This window comes from Centropristis striata, chromosome 23 (assembly GCF_030273125.1).
Source record: "Centropristis striata isolate RG_2023a ecotype Rhode Island chromosome 23, C.striata_1.0, whole genome shotgun sequence".
In the NCBI taxonomy this organism is placed as follows: Eukaryota; Metazoa; Chordata; class Actinopteri; order Perciformes; family Serranidae; genus Centropristis; species Centropristis striata.
In genome coordinates, this window is record NC_081539.1 from 10,510,837 (window position 1) to 10,531,436 (window position 20,600).

At 36.6% G+C, this 20,600-nt stretch overlaps 2 protein-coding genes across 6 annotated transcripts; both read left to right on the top strand.

Moving 5' to 3' along the window:
* The first annotated feature begins 370 nt into the window (after positions 1-370).
* Positions 371-9,359, top strand: LOC131961642 (uncharacterized). 4 transcript variants are annotated; one of them, XM_059326476.1, is made up of 10 exons: positions 371-446; positions 737-801; positions 1,619-1,746; positions 1,957-2,053; positions 2,214-2,268; positions 4,111-4,199; positions 5,199-5,270; positions 5,354-5,455; positions 6,091-6,213; positions 7,723-9,359. In XM_059326476.1, exons 2-10 carry the CDS (start codon positions 742-744, stop codon positions 7,828-7,830), a joined length of 834 nt encoding a protein of 277 aa, XP_059182459.1. In that variant the 5' UTR covers positions 371-446; positions 737-741; the 3' UTR covers positions 7,831-9,359. The 4 variants fall into 4 exon arrangements, with proteins under 4 accessions (XP_059182459.1, XP_059182460.1, XP_059182461.1 ...); XM_059326477.1 differs by lacking the exon at positions 7,723-9,359 and adding an exon at positions 6,773-7,348; XM_059326478.1 differs by lacking the exon at positions 5,199-5,270.
* Positions 9,360-11,141: 1,782 nt separating this feature from the next.
* Positions 11,142-19,962, top strand: anxa13 (annexin A13). 2 transcript variants are annotated; one of them, XM_059327222.1, is made up of 11 exons: positions 11,142-11,327; positions 13,003-13,078; positions 13,172-13,266; positions 13,364-13,534; positions 13,634-13,667; positions 15,636-15,715; positions 15,959-16,027; positions 16,111-16,212; positions 17,138-17,213; positions 17,436-17,548; positions 18,679-19,962. In XM_059327222.1, exons 1-11 carry the CDS (start codon positions 11,157-11,159, stop codon positions 18,796-18,798), a joined length of 1,107 nt encoding a protein of 368 aa, XP_059183205.1. In that variant the 5' UTR covers positions 11,142-11,156; the 3' UTR covers positions 18,799-19,962. The 2 variants fall into 2 exon arrangements, with proteins under 2 accessions (XP_059183205.1, XP_059183207.1); XM_059327224.1 differs by having other exon boundaries at positions 13,367-13,534.
* The last annotated feature ends 638 nt before the right edge of the window (positions 19,963-20,600 follow it).

Below are 20,600 nucleotides of genomic sequence, written 5' to 3' on the forward strand. Positions count from 1 at the left end.
AAACAACAAAGAAAGAAAGGAAAAAGAGAAGGCGGAAAGAGATGTAATATGGTTGTGAGCTGGAGTTTTAATGCAAAACTAAAAATAAATATCAAAATAAAATGTGCCTATAAGCCAGGTGAAACATAGATTACACATGTACACAAGAATAAAAAGCTAAAATATTGGAAATTCTATTATATAAACCAAGCAGCAACCACTGGAGCTGAAAAGAAAAGTGAAGCCAAAAACTGCAGTTCCTCGACTGGCCACTTGAGGCTGGCAATTGAAAAGGGGATTCAATCATCAAGTCCCGCCCCCTAGCGCAACGTCGATCGCTACGTCGTGGCGTCATGAGAGGTCGACGTACATGACGTCATCATTGCAAAGATTTTGAATGTTTACAAACCGTTCACCGTAACCGCTCCAAGCGGTCAAACTTTTCACCTGGAACCATCACTTCAAGGTAATATCTTGTGCTTGTTTTACGGTTTTTAAGTACAAAATGTAAATCTGTTCGTTAATATAGTGTTTATTTTTGGACATGTCAGAATTTGTGGCAAAATACACACAAAATAAGACCAAAATTTGCCTTAAAAATGCAGACAAATGTTAGCAAAACTAGCTAATTAATTAGGCCTGTAACTGCCAATGCTGCCGCTCCCACTGTAACAATACAAATGCAAATGTTAAGGCATAAGCAATCACTATCTATCTATCTATCTATCTATCTATCTATCTATCTATCATCCAAGGAAAACCATGGAGTGTAAAGAGAAGTCACCATCCTATTTTCCTCAGTGCTCAGCTGGATCAGCAATGGTTTGTACATTTGATTTTGTTTTTTATTAGGGATTTAAAAGCAGAACAACTACAGAGAGTATACTTTTACATTATCCCACTATATTTAAAATCATTACTAAAAACACAAATTTCCAGATGTGGTCACTTAGAAATACGTGTAGAAACAAACAAACTATATAGGCCTAGGCCGACATACAAATATATGGTATGGTATTGTATTCTCTAACCACATCCCCTTTTATCTCCTCCAAGATGGAGATACTGTTATATCTGTGATAGGCCAGTATATTGACAGGCCAGTCACAATAACCTAATTTTGTCGGGCTATAAATTGTCCCAGAAATAGCTGTGATAAGAGACAATTTAATGCCAATGATGTAATGATAATATAGTGGCATAATATTACAAGTACACCCTTTTTAAAGCGCAATTAATTTATATTTGTTTGTGCATCCAGCTGCAACACAGAGCAGAGGAGAGGACCAGAAATGGCAGCACAGTTTTTTTCCCCTGTTCATTCAGCTTAGGTACTCTAGAAAAAAACACTTAACTGCTGCGCCCAAGTCTTATTATGATTGGGGAAAACCTTGTTGATTTTCTGGCATCATGTTTGGCTAAAATTTTGGTGACATTTGTACGTAAATAACAACAACAAGGATGTAAACACCATGGGTGATATGGTACAATGTATGGACATGACCACAAGTTGATATTGTTATTATTGAAACAGGCCTATATATGTCAGTCTTGCTCTGCTGGCAATAGGCTTTTTTTTCAACATTGTTGCCTGATTTTGTTTCCAGTTTCAAAATATTTGTTATTCTGATTTCTGCAGGGTAGGAGAAATGCTGAGGTGAAAAGTTTGGAGCCCAGCAGCGACATGCTTGAGTTGACAGTGGAGGTAAAAACATCCAAACCCATCGAGCTTTCTTCGTGCTTTTGTGAGGACAGTGAAGCCTGCATGTGAGCCACATACAGTAATAAAAGTTGTGTAACACTACTTGAAATCCAGCTCAGTAAATTAATGTAATTATTCCTGGGCTAATCATCATCACAGCGATGATGAATATGAGCGCTATTATGGCCCCGGCACTGTTTTTGTAAAAGCAGATTCATCACAAAAGGACAAAGGCAGGTCCAGTCATCTAATAATCCAATTTGTTTTGATTTTAGGTGCAAAAATGGCCTTTTTGACTCACTCTGTCTTTCACCAGCGACTGCTGCAGCACAAACACAGATGCCAAGCACAAAGCCCAAGGCCAGGACGCTGGTGAGTCACTGTCATACCGACGTGTGTGAATGAAGGCTAAGTGAATGTTCATTCAGTAAAAAAAAAAGTGGCTTTCATTTGACGTCATCGCTCTTAATCACTCAATTATAGCAATTTCCAGAAGGTAACTGTGCTTTATCTTCACTGATTCTGCCTCCAGGTAGCATGCAGACAGCTGACTGATGGGAACGAGGCGGCCTCTCTCAAGGACCAATGTGAGATCATTCACACACTGTTAGTCATTCACTCTCAATCATTTGTGCTGGAAATATATGAATCATACTCTGCGTGTGTGCGATGGTGCATTCATGATGTTTCACAAAAGATGACACGGGACAAACAAGAAAAGTATACAATGAAACTTTTATTGTAAGAGGCTTCAGAAGGCAGTAAAACAAGAATGATAGGAGCGATCAAATGTACACAATGTGGCCAAAAGTATGTGGACAGGCCACCGCAAGATCATTAAAGTGGTTTACCGAGTTTGGTGCAGAAGAAGTTGACTGATCCTGATCCTGACCCTGAGCCAAGACCTCATACAGGTGGAAAACCTGGACAGTGGAGGATGTTACAGCAGCCAATTAAAGGGATAGTTTGGAAATAAAAAAATAAGTGGGGCTGTATGAGGTACTTACCCATAGTCCCATCTGCACTTAACTCCTTGACACTTTATTCTTCATTATTATTTTTTTATATTGTTGTATTTATATTATATATTATTATTGGTACCTATTTTGTTTATTGTTTTTTCTTATATTATCCTATATTGTGATTGTTTTTGTAAATGTGGAGCAATCTGGAACAAGAATCTGGATAAAGTTCTAACATATCTTATCTATCTTATCTTATCTTATCTTAGTCTGTGTGGCTTTCTTCAAAGCCACCAGACTCCGGTGACAAAAACCGTAATTTTACTGATCATTACAATGATCAGTATGATTTCAGAATTATTTTTTCTGTGTTTTAAATTGAAGTTAAAGAGACAAATGGTTATGGCTAAAGGGGAACAGAGAGCAGAGAGATTAAATCCACATTGCAGGAGCATTGAAGTAGTTATATGATGAGGTTGAGACTCTTGAATGTTGTTCTGACTTTATGACAGCACATCTCCACCACACACACACACACACACACACACCTCCACTCACGGGAAGCCTGGCGTGTTTGCAGTCGCAGCCTGAGAGCGAACATGAGTCAGCCTCATAGTACAACTTATTATGAGTGGGCTCCACTACAGTGGGAGCTAAATGGATAACTCATGGAAAAGGCTTTTTGTAGGAGACTGTCTGGGTTACAAAATAGATTTATTGATTTATGTTATGTGAGTCCCTGCTTACTCCGAGCCATGCTATTAAGGGTTGGAATTTGAAACATATTTCACCAGAGAGGAATTTAGGTTCAAATCATGTCTTTTAGATTGATAATGGGTTCAGAAATGGCTTAAATTCCACAATATACGACAAAAAATTGCAGAAGACAGAGAAAGAACCATGACATAAAATGTAATATTGACATTACACAGATTAAATCTAACACTGTATGCTGTTATTGCTTATTTTCATGAATAAATTAATCTGGAGCTCCTTTTTTTGCAATGAAATGTAGAAAACATATCTGAGCAACAGTTTAAAACCAAAAAATATTACATTTTTCTTTTTAAAAAAGAGCAAAACCTCACATTTGAGAGGCCTTAACCTGAGAGTGCTTGGCAGATTGTCTAGATATAATAGCTAAAGTTATGAATATCTTGATTGCCATAATTATCATCAAGTATTTTTCTGTTGATGGACTAATCCATTAATCTACTTATTGTCTCAGCTCTACTTTCAAACAAACATACATTTCAGCAACAAGACAATTCAATGTGCTTTACATAAAATCATCCAGAAAAGGACATGAAACAGTTATGAAAAATGCCCAATGAATCGAAAAAAGAACAAGCTTAAAAATAATTAATCAGGAAGAACAAGATGTACAAGATGTACTGCCCAAATAAAAATAACCTAATCTCCTTTTATTTCAGCTGAATGTAACTGTTTCCTGTTCTTTTTCCCCAGCTCCTCTGTCGTTATTAACCCTCACAGGGACTGTAAGTCTGGCTGGCGCTGACCCCAAAAAGACCTCTTTGCTTCAAACCTCCATCACTGTAAGTTTTATAGTAACTGCACCAAAATTGCTGCTGTGTTTCCTTTTTTTCTTGCCTTAAAGGATAAAGCTATTGTTAACAAATCCCCCCAAAAAGCCACAACCATAAGTGTTAGATGGTCTCTTAATACTTTCTGACTTCCTCAGAAAGTCTGTGGCTCTAAGCTCAAAACACATTTTATTTCCATTGTGCTGTCCGCTAGATTTAACGTGAACTGAACACTTTGAGAACTATAACTAAAATGGGCAAGAGCAATGCTGTTTCCAGGGAATGTGCTGAGTATGCAACATCGACCAAGTGAACCAAGTGATCCAAGCTTTAGTTTTAGTTGTTTACAGCTAAGAAAGATCTAAAAAACCCTCCAAAATACTCAAAATAGAGCAGCCAGATTAGCTCTCCATTCTTCAAATGGACTGAAATCTCTCATGGCTTCCTGTATATAAGATAGTTACAAGTATGGTTTATTACTCAAGATATAGACTTGAAAAAAATCTCACAGAATAAAAGCCCTAAACACAAGCTTTATTCACAGTCAAGTGTCAGGGAGAAGAAAACACTGCATATAAAAATAAAAAACAAGCATATTAACTACATATGATTGTTAAAAATATTATTAAAATAGTATTAAAATTTACTAAAAATAATAGGAAAAGTCATCTCTGGTGCAACATTCACAGGAAATAATCTGCTGAAATTTCAGTCAAATTGCTTGTTTTGCACAAACATCATGCAGTTAATGGCTTCACTATTTGCATTAATAATAGTTTATCTGTATTGTTATTGTAATGCATTGAATATTGTAAGGAAATATCCATAAAATATGTTGATTAGTCAGGGCTCAGTTTACTCAATGGTAGAAAAACAGTCCCTTAATGAGAAAAGTTGGAGCCACTGCTTTTAAAGCAAATTTAAACTGTAGTGAGTGTATGTGACCCCTAGATAGAGCTGTTGATTCATGTTTAGCAGAATTCATGCAAAGCAAACAGGTGTTTCTTTCAGGGAAAAGCTTCAGTATCAGCTGCTGAACAGCATGAAGCCCAGAGCAGAAGGTCCTCTAACATCTCCAGAGAGGTCAGAATATATCTTCTGTCCAGACATTACTAAACTCTCTGTTACAATGTTCCTGTGTCAAATGTATGTTGTGTCTTCTTTAGGGAAACAAAAGTCAGTATTACAGAGACCTACGCCAGCAGGTAGAGGAGAGGAAACAACAGATGGAAAGGGAGAGAAGTAGAAACGCTGTTGACGAGCAAAAGGTTTTTATATATATATATATATATATATTTTTTTTTTTATTTTATTTTTTTTTTATTTTTTTTAAGGATTTCATGTCATAGGTTACTGTACTTTCATGATAAGATTGATGGCAGATTACCTATAAACCCTCCTGTTTAGTTTGTTTCTCAGGAACAGCAATAGTGTTCGTGGGCATGTTTAACTATTTCCAAAAATGTCAGAAACCAAAAAAATCATCAGATCATGGTTCAATGAGGATAATTCACTTTTTTTTTTTCATAAAAAATGCATGTTAAAACTTTGTTTTATGTACATTGGAAATACCTACATATAAAATACAATGGTTTTGCATGACATTGAGTTATTGAAAATTTTATTTTACATTTTAATTTTTTTTTCCTTTATGGAGTGATGTTGATAAATTAACAGGAGTCAAGTCTTCTGTTCAGGGTCAGATTGACTATTAAACAGTATCTATTTAATATTAACATGCAAATATGTGAATTGAACCATTTTAAGACAAAGAGAAAAAGTTTCATCCCGAGAAAATACTTTTAACAATTTTTTGGGGGATTTTTAAACTTTGAAATGGGTCAATTTGACCCGCAACATAACAGGAGGTTTAATTGTGTCACAATTTTCCTTCTATCTGCAGCACATGGAGACGATGCTGCACTCCGTCTGGGGGATGCCAGGAAGTGGCGCCCCAAACTTCCACCTGGGAACGGTGAAACGGACCAACAGCCTCTGCACCGCTGGGATTTTACCCCAGGAGCAGGTGAACAAAGCACCGTTTATTAGCCTGAGCATTGTTCCATGAAACAAAAGCCTAGTGTACTCTGAAGGTCTCCTGACCACACACTGGCTTTGACAGGAAAAGAAACTGAAAGAGAGTCTGCAGCCACGCAAATCCTTCTGTAACAAATAAGGATTGTGGTGCTGTTAGCATTTCAGGCACAGTACTGCCTCTGTAGTCATTTAAGGCCAGATACATACACTGCATGGTCAATTTTGAGATTTTTACCTCCATAACATGTCTTCTTTCAAACTAGTGTAATGAAAACATGTAGAATACACATTTACTTGTTCATTTTGCTATACGTTTTCAATTAAATCTAAATTTAAAATTCAGAAAACCTGTAAAACAAAAAAAGCCTTAATATAAGTCAGATAATATAATATTTAAGTTTCATGGTATCTTTTAGTTAACCATGTTTAACCTATTCACTTGTAGTGTCTTGCAAAATTTAATTTGACAATTTTCTATGAAATTTTAAAATTTCTATGTATATTTTTGAAGGTAGTTTTCTCAAAATATTTTTTCTTCTGATCTCCAGCATGCAACAAACTTTCCAGTTTCATCCCTATCTATATTCTGAAGGTTTTATTTACAGAGGGGATTGTTCATATATCATTTATAACCTGATTTATGTAATAGTTTATTCCTTATTGACAGTATTTTCTGCATAGTTTGTAGTCTTGATAGTTTGGAAAATGCTTAATTTTAACGTTTTCAAGGTTAAGGAAGGCTTGAATTAAAATAATCTCTCATTTAAACCAAAAATCTTTTAATATTTGAAGTGAAACAGTCCTGTTGTCGTATTGTTGTTTTGCTTTTTGCAAATTGCATTTATAGTACATATTTTCATATGATATTAAAGGCTTTAGGAGTCATTTTTGGTTTCGGTACTTTCAAAGTTCTTAAAAAATTCTTGGATTGTATTCTGAAAAAGCTGTGCAAACCCTGTTTCTGATTTAGAACCAGTTTAATGATTTAAAAAAATGTTATGGCTGTAACAGTATTTTCTCATTTATGGCGTGATAAAGAGAGATTTCAAACTTTACCTCTGTAAAAAAACAAAAACAACCTTTGACTCTGTTTTTGAATCACGCTTTATCCAATGTTTAGATTTCTGTTCTAGGAATAAGTAGTAAGTAATCAACTGGAGGAGTTTCTATTAGTTTTTCACCTGTAGTGTCTTGCCATAATATATACGCAGCAGCCCAGTAACAACAGAAAAGTAGAGGTAAAATCCTCTTTCCAAGATCTTTTTCTTTACTTTTGCCCCTGCAGAGCTTTGCACCGTTCTGACCTAATTTCCACACATCGTGTTTGTGTTGTAGCAGCTGAAACTCAAACCTCCGTCCGTGCTTATTAACAGTAGGAGCCGGTCAGACTCTAAACAAGTTGTGTTTGAGGTCTAAACATGAGTCTGGGTCCTGGGCCAGCGTCACATTACAGCCCGTTTCTTTGGCCGCGGCTCCTGAATGCTGTCTTTGTTTCCAGATCCGTGATAAAGGCTTCAGCGGGACCCCCTTCCACCGCCTGCGAAATGAAGACCATAACATCCCCAAACTGAGACCGCCGGGAGCTGCGGGGCAGCAAGGCAAATAGCATTCTCTGACTCTTTTCTTTGAGTTATGTTAGTTTTGCAGCCGTCGAGATATTTGGGCTTTTTCAGCAGCAAATTCTGATGGTGGCAAAAGAAATACAGTACCTCAATAAACTTAGACAGAGAGAACAAAAACAGGAAGAGTATGAACTCAACTCTCAATTCAACTCAACTTTATTTGTAAAGCACTTGAAAAACAACCACAGCCGCAACAAAGTGCTGTACATAAACAAGCAAACAAGAAACAATAAAATAAATAAAACAGGAATACACACTAAAATAAATAGTTGCATTGCTTTAAAAAAAACAATTTAAAAAACAACTCAAGAACTCTAAACAAGTGAGCCTCCTCTTTATGACTGCATGTGTTGCTACATGAACAGGTGCCTGCAACAGCAACACTTGGCAAACCAAGAGTGTACTCGTGGCTTCACTAATTCTTCTCGATGAGGGTTTTTGAGTTCGTTAGGGCAAGTCAGCTCTCAAGTTTGCATAAAGTTGCACTCAGTGATTTTTTTTCTTATACTTCCATAAAGCTGGGGGATTCATTTAAATAAGAATGGCCCAAAACGAAGCAGCAGAAGCGGCTGAAATATTTTAAACACTAAATCCTACACTTCCCATAATGCAACTCAGCAGCAGTAAAGTCAAGTCCTTAAATAATCTGAGTTTGAAAGTGCAATCTTGCAGAAGTCAAGTTTAAGTCAAGCCTTAAAGGAATAGTTTGACATTTTAAGGAGATGAGAAGACTGATGTCACTCTCATGCCTGTACAGAAAATAGGTAGAGCCAGCACCAGGTTAACTTAGCTTAGCATAAAGACCAAACGAGCACTGTATCAAGAAGTGGACATAGCTGTCCTCCATTGGTTTGTAGAATACTTATATGAAGCCTCAAGTTTGTCACATTGGCCGTCGCTTTCTTGGTATTTTTTTCAAGCCAGAAATAACCATTTTTGGACGAGAGGCTAGCCCCAGCTACCTTCCTTGGTTAGCAAAATACACCCAGAATTCATGTTAATTGTGGTATTAGTTGGCGACTTGTCAATCACAAAGTAACGATGCCCCAAAGCATACCCTGATTCATCGTCTATTTTATTCTAAATGGGACCACAAGTTTCTAAATGAATATCATCGTGTATTGAAGAAGATTTGAAACTTGAATGTTTGCTGAGATACAAATCGAGTGAGAAGTAGGGTCAGTTTCTTATAGATGGCACCACAATCTGACTTTTTTTTTTTTAAACCAGTGGAGTCGCCCCCTGCTGGCCGTTAGAAAGACTACAGATTTAAGCATTTTTTTATCTGGAAATGGGGTGAAACAGCTAGCTGGCTTGATCCAAAAGTAAGAAAATCAACCTAATCTGAGCTAACTGGCTCATTTTTTTTGGATAAAGTCCGACTCGGGTCAACAGATGTGATGTCAGGAGAAGCTGGGAATCAAATCAGAAAACCCGTGATTACAGGGAAACATATTCAACAGCTGACCTGCATGACTGAGCACTGAAACTGAATTAAAGGTTTGCAACGGTTGATTCTGTTTGCTGCAAAGCGTGAGATTAAATCGGCCTCAGTTAAAATGTTGTATTCCTGAAGTGGATATGTTGTTGCAGTAACTCAGTCACATCTTGCTTCGTGAAGACAGTTAAATTGTTTGAAGAACTAACTTACATACTTTGTCTCAGAAGTTTCCCTGATTGACCCTCCAGGTAATTTCCAGATAATTATATAGTGAGGAGAGATGATTCATCCGTGTCTAATTGCATGGCTTTGTGTGATGTTAGCAAGCTCTTAATTGGAACAGTTTACTCAGACACTGTGTGTATTTAGTTTACACGAGCCAAAGGGCCTTATTGTGGAGTGCAGCAGCAGCTCCACTCCTCAGTGGGTGAGTAATTATGATGCAGGGACGGTTATAACGGACGGTAACGTACCGATGGTTAGAGCGTAGGCTGGCAGGGTGGGTAATTATACTGTGGAGCACTAAATTGTACAGAAGATGCACCTTTTGAGTCATTGTTGTTCATGCAAACACCATGAGAGTAAAAACAGATAAACTATTCAACTAGTTATAACTTTACATTTGGGTAATTGTATAACAACTGTACAATCAGTTCTAAAAAGTATTTCATTCATTGTTTCTAATTGTCTACTCCAGAAACCAATGCTGAACTTTTTTATTTATTTATTTGACACCATTAGTTACTTTGGAGAGTCAGATTGTTACTAAAATATATAAGTTAAATTATGATGTACTGTTATGGATTGACATATAGATTCTTCTGAAATGGGCTATTCTGCATAATGGGTGTTTTTACTTTTGGTACTTTAAGTTTATTGTGATACTAAAAGTTTTGTACTTTTAGTAGTTTTGCATTACTTGCAACATAGTATTTCTACCCTCCAACTGTGGAGAGTACATTCACTCAAGTACTGTACTGAAGTACAGTATGTGAGGTAATTACAGTGTTTTACTTTTACTTATTTACTTTTTTGTTGAGTAAATCAGTATTTATTGCTACTTTATAATTGTACTCCACTACATTTCAGGGGAGAATACTGTATGCTTTACTTCATTAAATGTATTTGATGACTTTGGTTTGGTTACTCAGGTTGTTGAATTATCAATCTGCTAATAAGTAAATAAAATACAATGCATTGTCACCATAGACTGTATTGTCACTCAGTGAATAGTAAATTAAATCGCCCAATAGTATAATTTTTAAAAAGAAGTTCTATTGCAGCCCTATCATTACTTACTGCATAAATAATAACATTACAATATACAGTAATGCAACATTTGGCTGCATAGTAAGTATTTTTATACATTTTCTTGATTACACTTATAAGCTATTCATACTTATATAAGTGTTTTAAATTGTGGTTTTGTTACTTTCTCTGAAGAAAAAGATCTTAATACTTCTGACAAAGAAGTATTTTTCAGGTAAAGAAAAAAAAAAACATGATCAGTTTAAATTAATTACCCTTTTTCTATAAATCAAACATACAACAGTTCATAAATAGTCAATATTAGCCCTACTTTGACAACAGCGTGTATAAATTCATTATTATTAATAATAAACCAGTAATATTTGGAATATTGCTTTTACATGTTGATGCTGATACATTTGTACTTTAACTTAAGTAAGGTTTTGATAGAAGGACTTTTACTTGTAGTGGAGTAATTCCATAGTGTTGTATTAGAATTTTTTCTCAATTAAAATATCTTAGTACTCCGTCCACCACTGCGTATTACTATTTTAAAAGGATTTGAGTAGTTTATTTGCTCCTCCTCTGACTGCGCTCTTACTACAGTGGTTGTGGATGTAAATGGTTAACCCGACGGTGCAGCGGTCCGCGGTGACGTCACACGCTGGTTTCTTCAGCTCCGGGCCGCAGCTTGTACCAGGAGGACAAGTATCACAAACTACTCCACCACTTTTTACCCAACAGATCCGCAGCAGCAGCCGGAAAAACATCCTGAAAATGGGCAACTGTCAAGTAAGTACCATTTGCTTCATGAAAACGTGTGCTATAACGCGCTTCTTATAGAAATAAAAATATTTCTTTACCAATCAGCAGTTTGTGGTTTAGCATCAAGTGTGAGCGATCGCTCGAGTTTCACGAATGTGATTTAATCCGAGATAAACGCTACATTTCGGGGGGGTTATTTTTCAATTAAATGTATTTATTGCTGATTCTGCATCATGAATCCAAAAGTGAAACCCCTTTAATCGGCGTCATTCAATCTCTGCTGCGCACCACCGCCTACAATCCATGACGGAGCTCTTTTTCTTTCAGCTTTGAATTGAGAGGAATGATGTCACATTTTTTATTTTTCAGTGTTTCTTTAAATGCAAACGTCGCGAATGACACCGTTTGACAGACAACCGTGTCTGGGTTTACGCAGAGGAAAGGGCCACTCCCCTGCGGAATTCATCACAGCTCCGTTAGATGTGCGTGTGTGTGGATGAATGAGTGTGTGAGCGGCTCTGTATGTTATGCAAGACCAGAGTCCATATGTCCAAAGAGGGGGGAGGGTGTCCATTTTTGGGTCAGATTCCTGTGTTTTTAGGTGCCTCTGTGCTCATTTGTTTATTGTTTTAGTAAGGCGTAGAATGTAACTATAGGCCTGCATTGAGTCAAGTACTTTTCTTTACTTGAGTAGGCCTATTTTCATTTCGTGCCACTTTCTACTTAACTATAATTGTTTTTTTTAACCTACATTTTATTGACATTGTTAGTTAGGGTACTACTTATTAAAAAATATATAGATTTTTGCAGATAAAACATACAAAAAGCTTCTAAAAGTGCCATGTTTTGTTATAAATTAATCTACATAATTATATACTATGCAAGTACAGCAAAAGCAATTAATCAATTAATGAAAAATAAATTGGGAATTTTCTAACAGTTGGACTATTTTTTTGTGCAAAGATGACCAAAAATGTATGATGCCAGCCTCACCAATGTCAGGGGTTTTCTGCTTTTGCTTTAAATTATTGTAATCTTTCTCACATCTTTCAAGTTTATTTCTGCTTTTTTATCATTACAGGACTTTAACTTTACCAACCAAGTATTTGTACAGTGAGGTATTAGTACTGTTTAGTACTGGTTTTACTTCGTTCATTGGCAATTTAAATTACACCAAAGGACCTTAAAAACAGCTTTTGATAACCGAAAACATGTTTGTTTTAATCAAAGTAACCGCTAGAAAAGGAATTTACAGTTAAAAAACATTCAATATCCTCTTCAGAAAATGAGTTTTCTAACACAGAATATAAGCTTAACATAACAAAATGTGCAGTTCTATTGGAATTTTGGGAAGTAAATGATCCTTGTTATGGGGCAGAAAAGTGGCATTAACTCTTCTGTGTTGCTGGGGATGATATACAGTTCACTAGAACTGCCTCTCACAGCCCTGTTGGCCCAAACCCGTACTTTGGTCACTGCCTGGTATTCATGCAGGCCTCCACCAAGTTTGTTTAAAGACTTCTGGCCCTGAATTCCTCAACCGAAGCATTGTGTCATTGTGCTCCCCTCCCCCATCTGCCAGCTGCTCCTACATCGCTATCATGAACCCCTCTGAACTTAATTTAAACAGCAATCAGATTGTTATGGGGAGCTGTTTTTAGCTTCATCTACTGGACATAACAATCTCCTGTTATTCTTTCAGCCCACGATTGTGCCTTATGAGGATTTTGATGTCGTCCAGGACATCAAGGCCATCCGAAAAGCCTGCAAAGGGTTCGGTGAGTTGGAAATAAAATCATCAATAATGTCCCTGGAAGTAAAACTTACATATTGTTTATCATTGTACTGTATGTATTTTGTGTTTTCTGTAGGAACTGATGAGCAGGCCATCATTGACATCCTGGCAAACCGCTGTTCATTTCAGCGGCAGGAAATCAAAAACGCGTATTTTGAAAAGTATGACGATGTGAGTGTCGTCCAGTAATACACGGAATGATTTGAAATTTAAATTATTCGAGTTCTGCATCTTTCTACCAGTCACAATTATTCTCTGTCTCTGCTAGGAGTTGGTGGATGTGTTGAAGAGTGAGCTGTCGGGGAACTTTGAGAACGCCATCCTCGCCATGCTGGACCCGCCCGTCATCTTCGCCGTGAAGGAGCTGAGGAAGGCCATGAAGGGAGCGGGCACGGATGAAGACGTGCTGGTGGAGATCCTCTGCACCGCCACCAACGCTGTCAGTCACAAATTAAAAGCATCAAATTAATTTAAGAGTTAAATATCATCATTTTTGTGTGGAATATTAACCTTTCATCACTGTAATTGTCTCCCACAGGACATTGCCTTGTTCAAAGAATGCTACTTTCAAGGTAAGCCGTAAACATTACTTGACATCCACCCATCCATATTGGTTTGTAGATATTTTGTGTGGTATAAAAATAATATTTGTTCAACCTTTCCCCTAGAGAATAAATTATTAAATGTCAGTTTTGCCTTCCTGGTACTAACAGTGGAGGAAATGACTAACAGTGAGTCATTTGGAAGCCTGACATACTGTACTCTTGTCCCCTTTAGCAGCATAATGTACAGTCACAAGTTGTTTAGTCAAGGCCCATCCTGCTGCAACTTCCTGTTCATTATGATACCAGAGTTCACAGCTGATTATATTTCCAAACTTCTCCTTTCTTCATAACTTGAGGGTTCCTGTTGCTTCTTAGCTTGTTTTCCTCACTAAACTTTATTCCTCACGCTGTCTTTAAATTACCCAAAAGTGGGATGAGTCACTTTCTAGTAAGGCATTCCAAAAAACAAGTGATTAATTAAACTAATATATGAGTCACTGGGGCAAAGATACTGCAGGTGCATGTGTTGCAACAGGTTGTTAGCTCAAGAGGCTAGCTTGGTTAGCTAGCATGTTGTTAGCTGCTGGTTTTCTGCTAAGTATTAATTAAGTGCTAAGTAGTCCCCGCTCAAGTGAGAATAGGACAAAGCAGAGAAAGCATCAAAACATAATTAACATTACACCCTGTGTATTAATAACTAACACACATTTTTAGTAACAAATACATGTATAGACTTTACATATCAGTGAATATCTTAGTGGGTCGTTGTGTATGATCCTCCAGCATATTTTAACTTACTATTTATTGTAATAAAGCATTAATAATTGATTAATTGTCCACTATTGAGTAATTTAGGTGGTTAGCTTTAAATTTGTACATTAGCTAAAGGATGACTCAGCAGTCGTAAGCAGCTAGCTGTCTGCTAGCTGGCGAGCTGATGGGTTAAATTACAGTTGGGATTCATGTATCTCAACAGTCATTTTGTTAAGATATTACTTGTTTTACTGTTACTGTTGTTGACTTTATGTGTATATTAACTTATATAATTAATGTGCTGTTCTTCCTGTGGGGATTAAATGTTCATCTTTATCTCGTGTGTTTTTTCTGGCACTTCTGAGTAAACTGTTGCGTGTCCATTACATGGGGAGTGGACACAGACACGGCCCATGTCTTGCAAATCCACTGTTTGTGTCACTCTTCCAATCCATTTTTACAGTACCTTTGGTCTGTCTAATGCTTGTTTATGGAATCACATCTTTTTCTTATTTATAATCACTATAATCACATTTAGTTGCAGAACATTCTCAGTTATCTTTAAGTATTATTGTCTGTGTTTGAAGTGAAAGATACTTTCATGACTTAAAGTTCTTAGTGATACTTTGGGAATCATCAATAAAAAGGCTGTGATACTGCCTCAAAATATCATTATATTACAATGCACTGCAGGCATAGGACTTGAGGTTTTAAGAAGGAAATCAGGCCAGATTTGGAAATGTAGGAGAGGCTAATTGTTAATTTTACTTCATGGCTGGTTAAGGGAAAAATGGCTCACCAAAAAGCCTCTGAACCACAAGCTTTTCTTTTTTACATTTGACTCACTTTGGCCTTTTACTTCACTGCAGTATACAAGTCTTGCAGCTCTGTGGAATCAGGCATTTTAGCCGCCGTTTTAAATGAGATGTAGAATAAATAGATTTTGACAGAAATATCACAGTTCTAAGCTTAGTTTTGGTTGCTTTTTCTAACTGAAACTTTCCTAACCTATGAGCTGTTCAAGAACCGCTGGAAAATTCATATGATGATGCCTGTTTTTACAGTTTCTTTATATGATAATAATATAAGATAATATACGATACTGGTTGGATTCAGAGGGTTAGAAACAAACTGAACATGACAAACTACCTCGGGGTAGGCACTTCTACTTTAAATACTGAGACGTAAAATAAACATTGTGACGTGTGGTTTTATTTGACCTTTTTTGTGTTTACATTTCAGTGCACGAGCGTGATCTTGAAGCAGATATTGAGGGAGACACCAGCGGGGACGTAAGAAACCTGCTCATGGCTCTAATGGAGGTATGTAGCTTTGAGTTTCTACTCTACACTCGCGTAACTGAATTCCTCCCCGTCTGCTGTGGGACTGAAATCGAGCTCACTCTCCCTGTGCCCAATCCTTCCCTATGAAACACACACACACACACACACACACACACACTGGCCACAATCCAGACGCTCGCTCATTAGTAAAACGGAGGCCAGATACAGTTGCTTCAGCCGGACAGAAAGGCCTCAAAAGTCATCTTACTGTTCTTCCTGCAGGGGAACAGAGACGAGAGCTACGAGGTGGATGAAGATCTAGCTGAACAAGATGCTACATCTCTGTTTGAGGTACTATTTCACTGATATAATAATAAACTCACAGCAGGTTAAATAATCCTGAACAGTACTGATATTTGCTGTTTCTGATGCAGGCTGGCGAGGGTTGTTTCGGGACCGATGAGTCAACATTCAGCTACATCCTGGCCACCAGGAATTACCTGCAGCTCCAGGCCACATTTAAGATGTATGAGCAGGTAGGTGTTGGTGTCACTGACTCTGTCCAGAGATAGCGGCAGTGATATTACATATCAGTGTATATGAGCTGACATTTCATCTGCAGCTAGCCTGTGAATTGATCAGGGTTGGTGTCTTACATAAGTGTTGTTGGGTATCGTGCAGTGATGGATTGCAGCTAAGTACATTTACTCTACAAGTACTGCAATTAAGTACAATTTTGAGTGTTTTACTTTTACTTTTTTTTTTTTTTTTACTATTTTAGCTTGAATAAAGGGCTCATTTGGCTGCACATTGATTATTTTAAAACATTTTCTTGATTATAAGTAGGCTGCACATGGATTTATTAATGTAAGATTTTGAATGCAAAGAGTTTTAGAATCGTGGTTTTGTTACTTTCTATAAAGGAAAAAAAACTTGTAACAGCGTGTTTGACATCATGGTATTAGTATTGTACTAGTGTATTTCACTTGAGTATTTCCACATATGTAACCTTATACTTCTACTCCACTACATTTTAAAGGCAAATATTGTACATTTTAATCCACTACATTTAGCTGACAGTTTTAGTTACTTTTCAGGTCAAAATTTTAACACAAAAAAACCTGATTAATTTCAGCTAAGATTATTTTAAAGTATGTTAAGTAGTTTGAATGAGACAACAGCAAAATGCTGCTTACATAAATGCATCAATAATAATAATCCAATTCTTTATTTGGTACTTTTTACTTTAGTAAGGGGTCTGAATACTTGTCCCCCCACTGGTCTTATGCACATGCAGACTGCAGACAGACTTCATTCCCAGAACTATACTTTGTTGGGGCTTTTAAGTGTCCCGCACATCTTCTATTATAGGATTAGGAGGAAATCGTTCTGCAGAATGAAACGTTACCACTTCAAAGCTTTGCCAGCGCTTTGATTCAACTAGTCATTTTCTCTCCACAGCTCTCTGGAACTGAAATCCTGGACGCCATTGAGAACGAGACTTCTGGGACACTGAAGAAGTGCTACAAAGCTCTCGGTAAGTGTGGAATATAAAATGTTGAATGTTAAAGTACAGTCGGTCCATGACCTGAATTCGGACCTTTAATCAGTATTATTGTGCAAGAGAGATGACGCATAAAGAACAGGGGTAGAATAAAATAATAATGTGTACAGAGGTTAAGGAAAGTGTTGACTCAACAGAGTGTATGGGAGTAAACAGTAGTGGAATCTAATGAAAGCCTTTCTTTCCTCGTCCCAGTGAGAGTTGCTAAGAACCCTCAGCTCTACTTTGCCAGACGTCTGCATGATGCGATGAAAGGAGCAGGCACCGACGAGGACACCCTCATCCGCATCATCGTGTGTCGCTCCGAGGTAATTGCACAAAAACATCAACGGGTGGAGCCAAACCTTCAGAGCTGTTTTCTCTTTTTTGATGGATAAGTGAAGCCCAAGCTATTTTCTACAACAGACATGGCATCACACCTTTGACTACGTATTTAACTACCACTTTAAGTTTTTTTGTCAGTATTTAATTTATTGACTCCTGGGTTAGTGGGAGAAAACAGGTTATGTGCTCTTATTTGCACTGTTACTGTTCCCTGGTTAATGTAAAATCAGACACTATTGCCAACCCAACCTTATTTTATTACTTTTATTAATTTCTTCTGTATTTGTTTTTTTTTCTCACACTTCTCATAACCATATCAGTATGTGTTATTTTTAAAAAACATCCATTTTATTTATTTTAAAAACAGAAAAGAAAATGACCTGTTTATTTTGTTTTTAAAATAAAGAAGTATAATAATAATAATAATAATAATAATAATAATAATAATTTTAATAATATTTTCTGTTTATTTAACATGGACAATGTCATTTCTGACATCTTTTTATATGAAAAAAGGTAGGTTAGGTTAACAGTTTCCAACTTTACAAACGGTCATACTTTAAGATCTTAAAAGAGATATAACAGATATAAAAGATCTTATATATTCATACAATTCAGCATGAAAATGCATATAAAATAAATGAAATGACACTGAAATAACAGAAACATAACTGACAATATATAATTTATATAATTCTTCTTTTTCTTTTTAAAGAAAATAAAAATATCTGAGGTATTGCTTGTATTTTTTTTTTAAATGTATTTTATATTACCAACAATATTAGACTACAGCAGTGGATCACCTGTTGTCCAGTTCCTGTTGTCCATGTTTCTCTTAAAAAATCTTACAAATATGCCCTTTATTTTATTTTTTTTACATTATATAAATGCTTCTAAGAATAATTAATCACTTGGCATGCTTCCTAGCTTTATTTATATTGTTGTTGAAGCGTTTAAAATGGGAATTTTAATGCCTGTTCGGTTGCTTTGATTTGTTGTAGGTCTATTACATTTGTAATTTGCTCTGTTGATGCAGGGCTATGACTAAATGTGAACAGGTGGCAAAGAGGAAGAAAAAGGTACATTTAATTAATATGTCATCTGTTGTCAACAGTATGACTTGGAGACCATCAAAGACATGTACCTGGAGAAGTACGACGTCTCTCTGAAGGACGCCCTGAAGGACGAGTGCGGCGGCGACTTTAAACGCCTCCTCCTGGCCATCTGCCACTGAGAGACGGGAGCGTGAGGCGGGGGGGACGTGGACAGCAGAGTTTGTCCACACTGAGGACGCTGCTGTTCTCTGTCTAACAAACTAATACTACTCAGTCTCTCCATGTGACATTATGTAGGGAGCAGGAGGGTGGAAGTGATAGAAGAATTAGCTGTGAATTTGGGCTCTTTTTTAACTTTTTCCACATACATTAATTACAAAATTTGGATTGAACTGGGTGTTCTCATCAGTCAACTACTGCCTGTTTCTTAGTCAAATTTTAGCTCCAGTTCTTACCAGCATTTACACAGTGATATGTAAGTTTTATTCACTGTAAAAAAAGCACCAAGTTGATACATTTCCAGGAGCCGACTGTCGCCACACTGACACAATTACACTGAGTGAGGCTTGATAGGATAATCACATTGTAAACATGTTTGTACACTGGGAAAAACTCATCATTAGCCTCTGCATGTCTGTCTGCTACTGCATTTAACAGTATAATGAGACAATAGTGTTATATTATAACCAGAATATGAGTATTATACGGTTTTAGCTCAAGTAATTATAAATTTTTTCTATGTCTTTCACCCTCCGTGCACCAAACTCAGTGACTGTGATACTTCCCTGCTGTTATGACTAATGCAATCACTCCATGAGGCTTGAAATTCTAAATGAAGAAATGTGAAAGTTTGAAACGAAGGAAATATTAGCTGGGAATGCAATGAAGGTTATGCAATGTTAATGGATTGTAAGGATTTTTCCGATTCGGAGAAGAGAATATATATTTCATCAGTTGCTTATTGAAAGATACTATATATTGTTTTACAGTACATTTTTGTCCTTTTATTACAAACTAGAAAAAAACTTGACAAATCCAAATGCACCTCACCTTGTTATATATGTTTTTGTATTTTACGACTAACGCAGTAGAGTGTTTAATATATATTATTTAGTTTAGTGTTTTAGCTAGGCCAGAGAGTATACGAGAAGAAACCCGTCAGTCTGATGTCATTTGTGCGTCTCTATAAGGCAGCTGAGATTTATTAAAATTACCACTATTGTGACCTGCAGAACATGAGATAGTTTCAACATCAACCAGGACATCAGGTGGAGTCGTGTTTGTGTCTCTATAGCCAAAGAATTTTAGTTAAACTGCAAATAAAGTTTCCTGTAACGCCGTCAGTGACTGTTTGACTGTTTTTATTATTCTAATAAAACAATTCTATTAGTACACAAGGAGTTTAAATAGAAAAAAATACATTTTAAAATAAATAAAATATAAAATCTACTGCTCAGTCTGTAGAAAGGTTTTGAAGGTATAATATTTATATCTCACTTTTCTACCACTGTAGTTAATGAAAGGACACGCCCCCTTTCAAGCCCGTCACCGCTGTATTGCTGCCTTCAGGGGCTGTCGGAAATGTGCAGATTTAAAATTAATGTTTCATGTAAACCAACAAAGTGGGAAAGAATAATAGTAAACCGGATATTTAACAGCACATTGCTGATTATAATTGCCTTGTTCAAAATATAACCGAAAAACAAACTGGAATTGTGTTTTTAGAGGACCAATATCCCAATAGGGTGCTGTGAAGGTGTGCTTAAAAGTATAGGGGACTCAAATTACCAAGCTGGTGGAGCTTGCCCCTGTGTTTTGCCCCATGCCTACCAAGAATTTATCCAAAGGTATGTTTCCAGTCATGTGAGTATCAATTATACTTCAAGATCATAAAATTTGTAACTTTCTGTTTCTTTTTTTTTCTTTTTCTTTAGACATCGTAGACAATGCTATTTAATGTCTGCATCATCCCATCAACTCT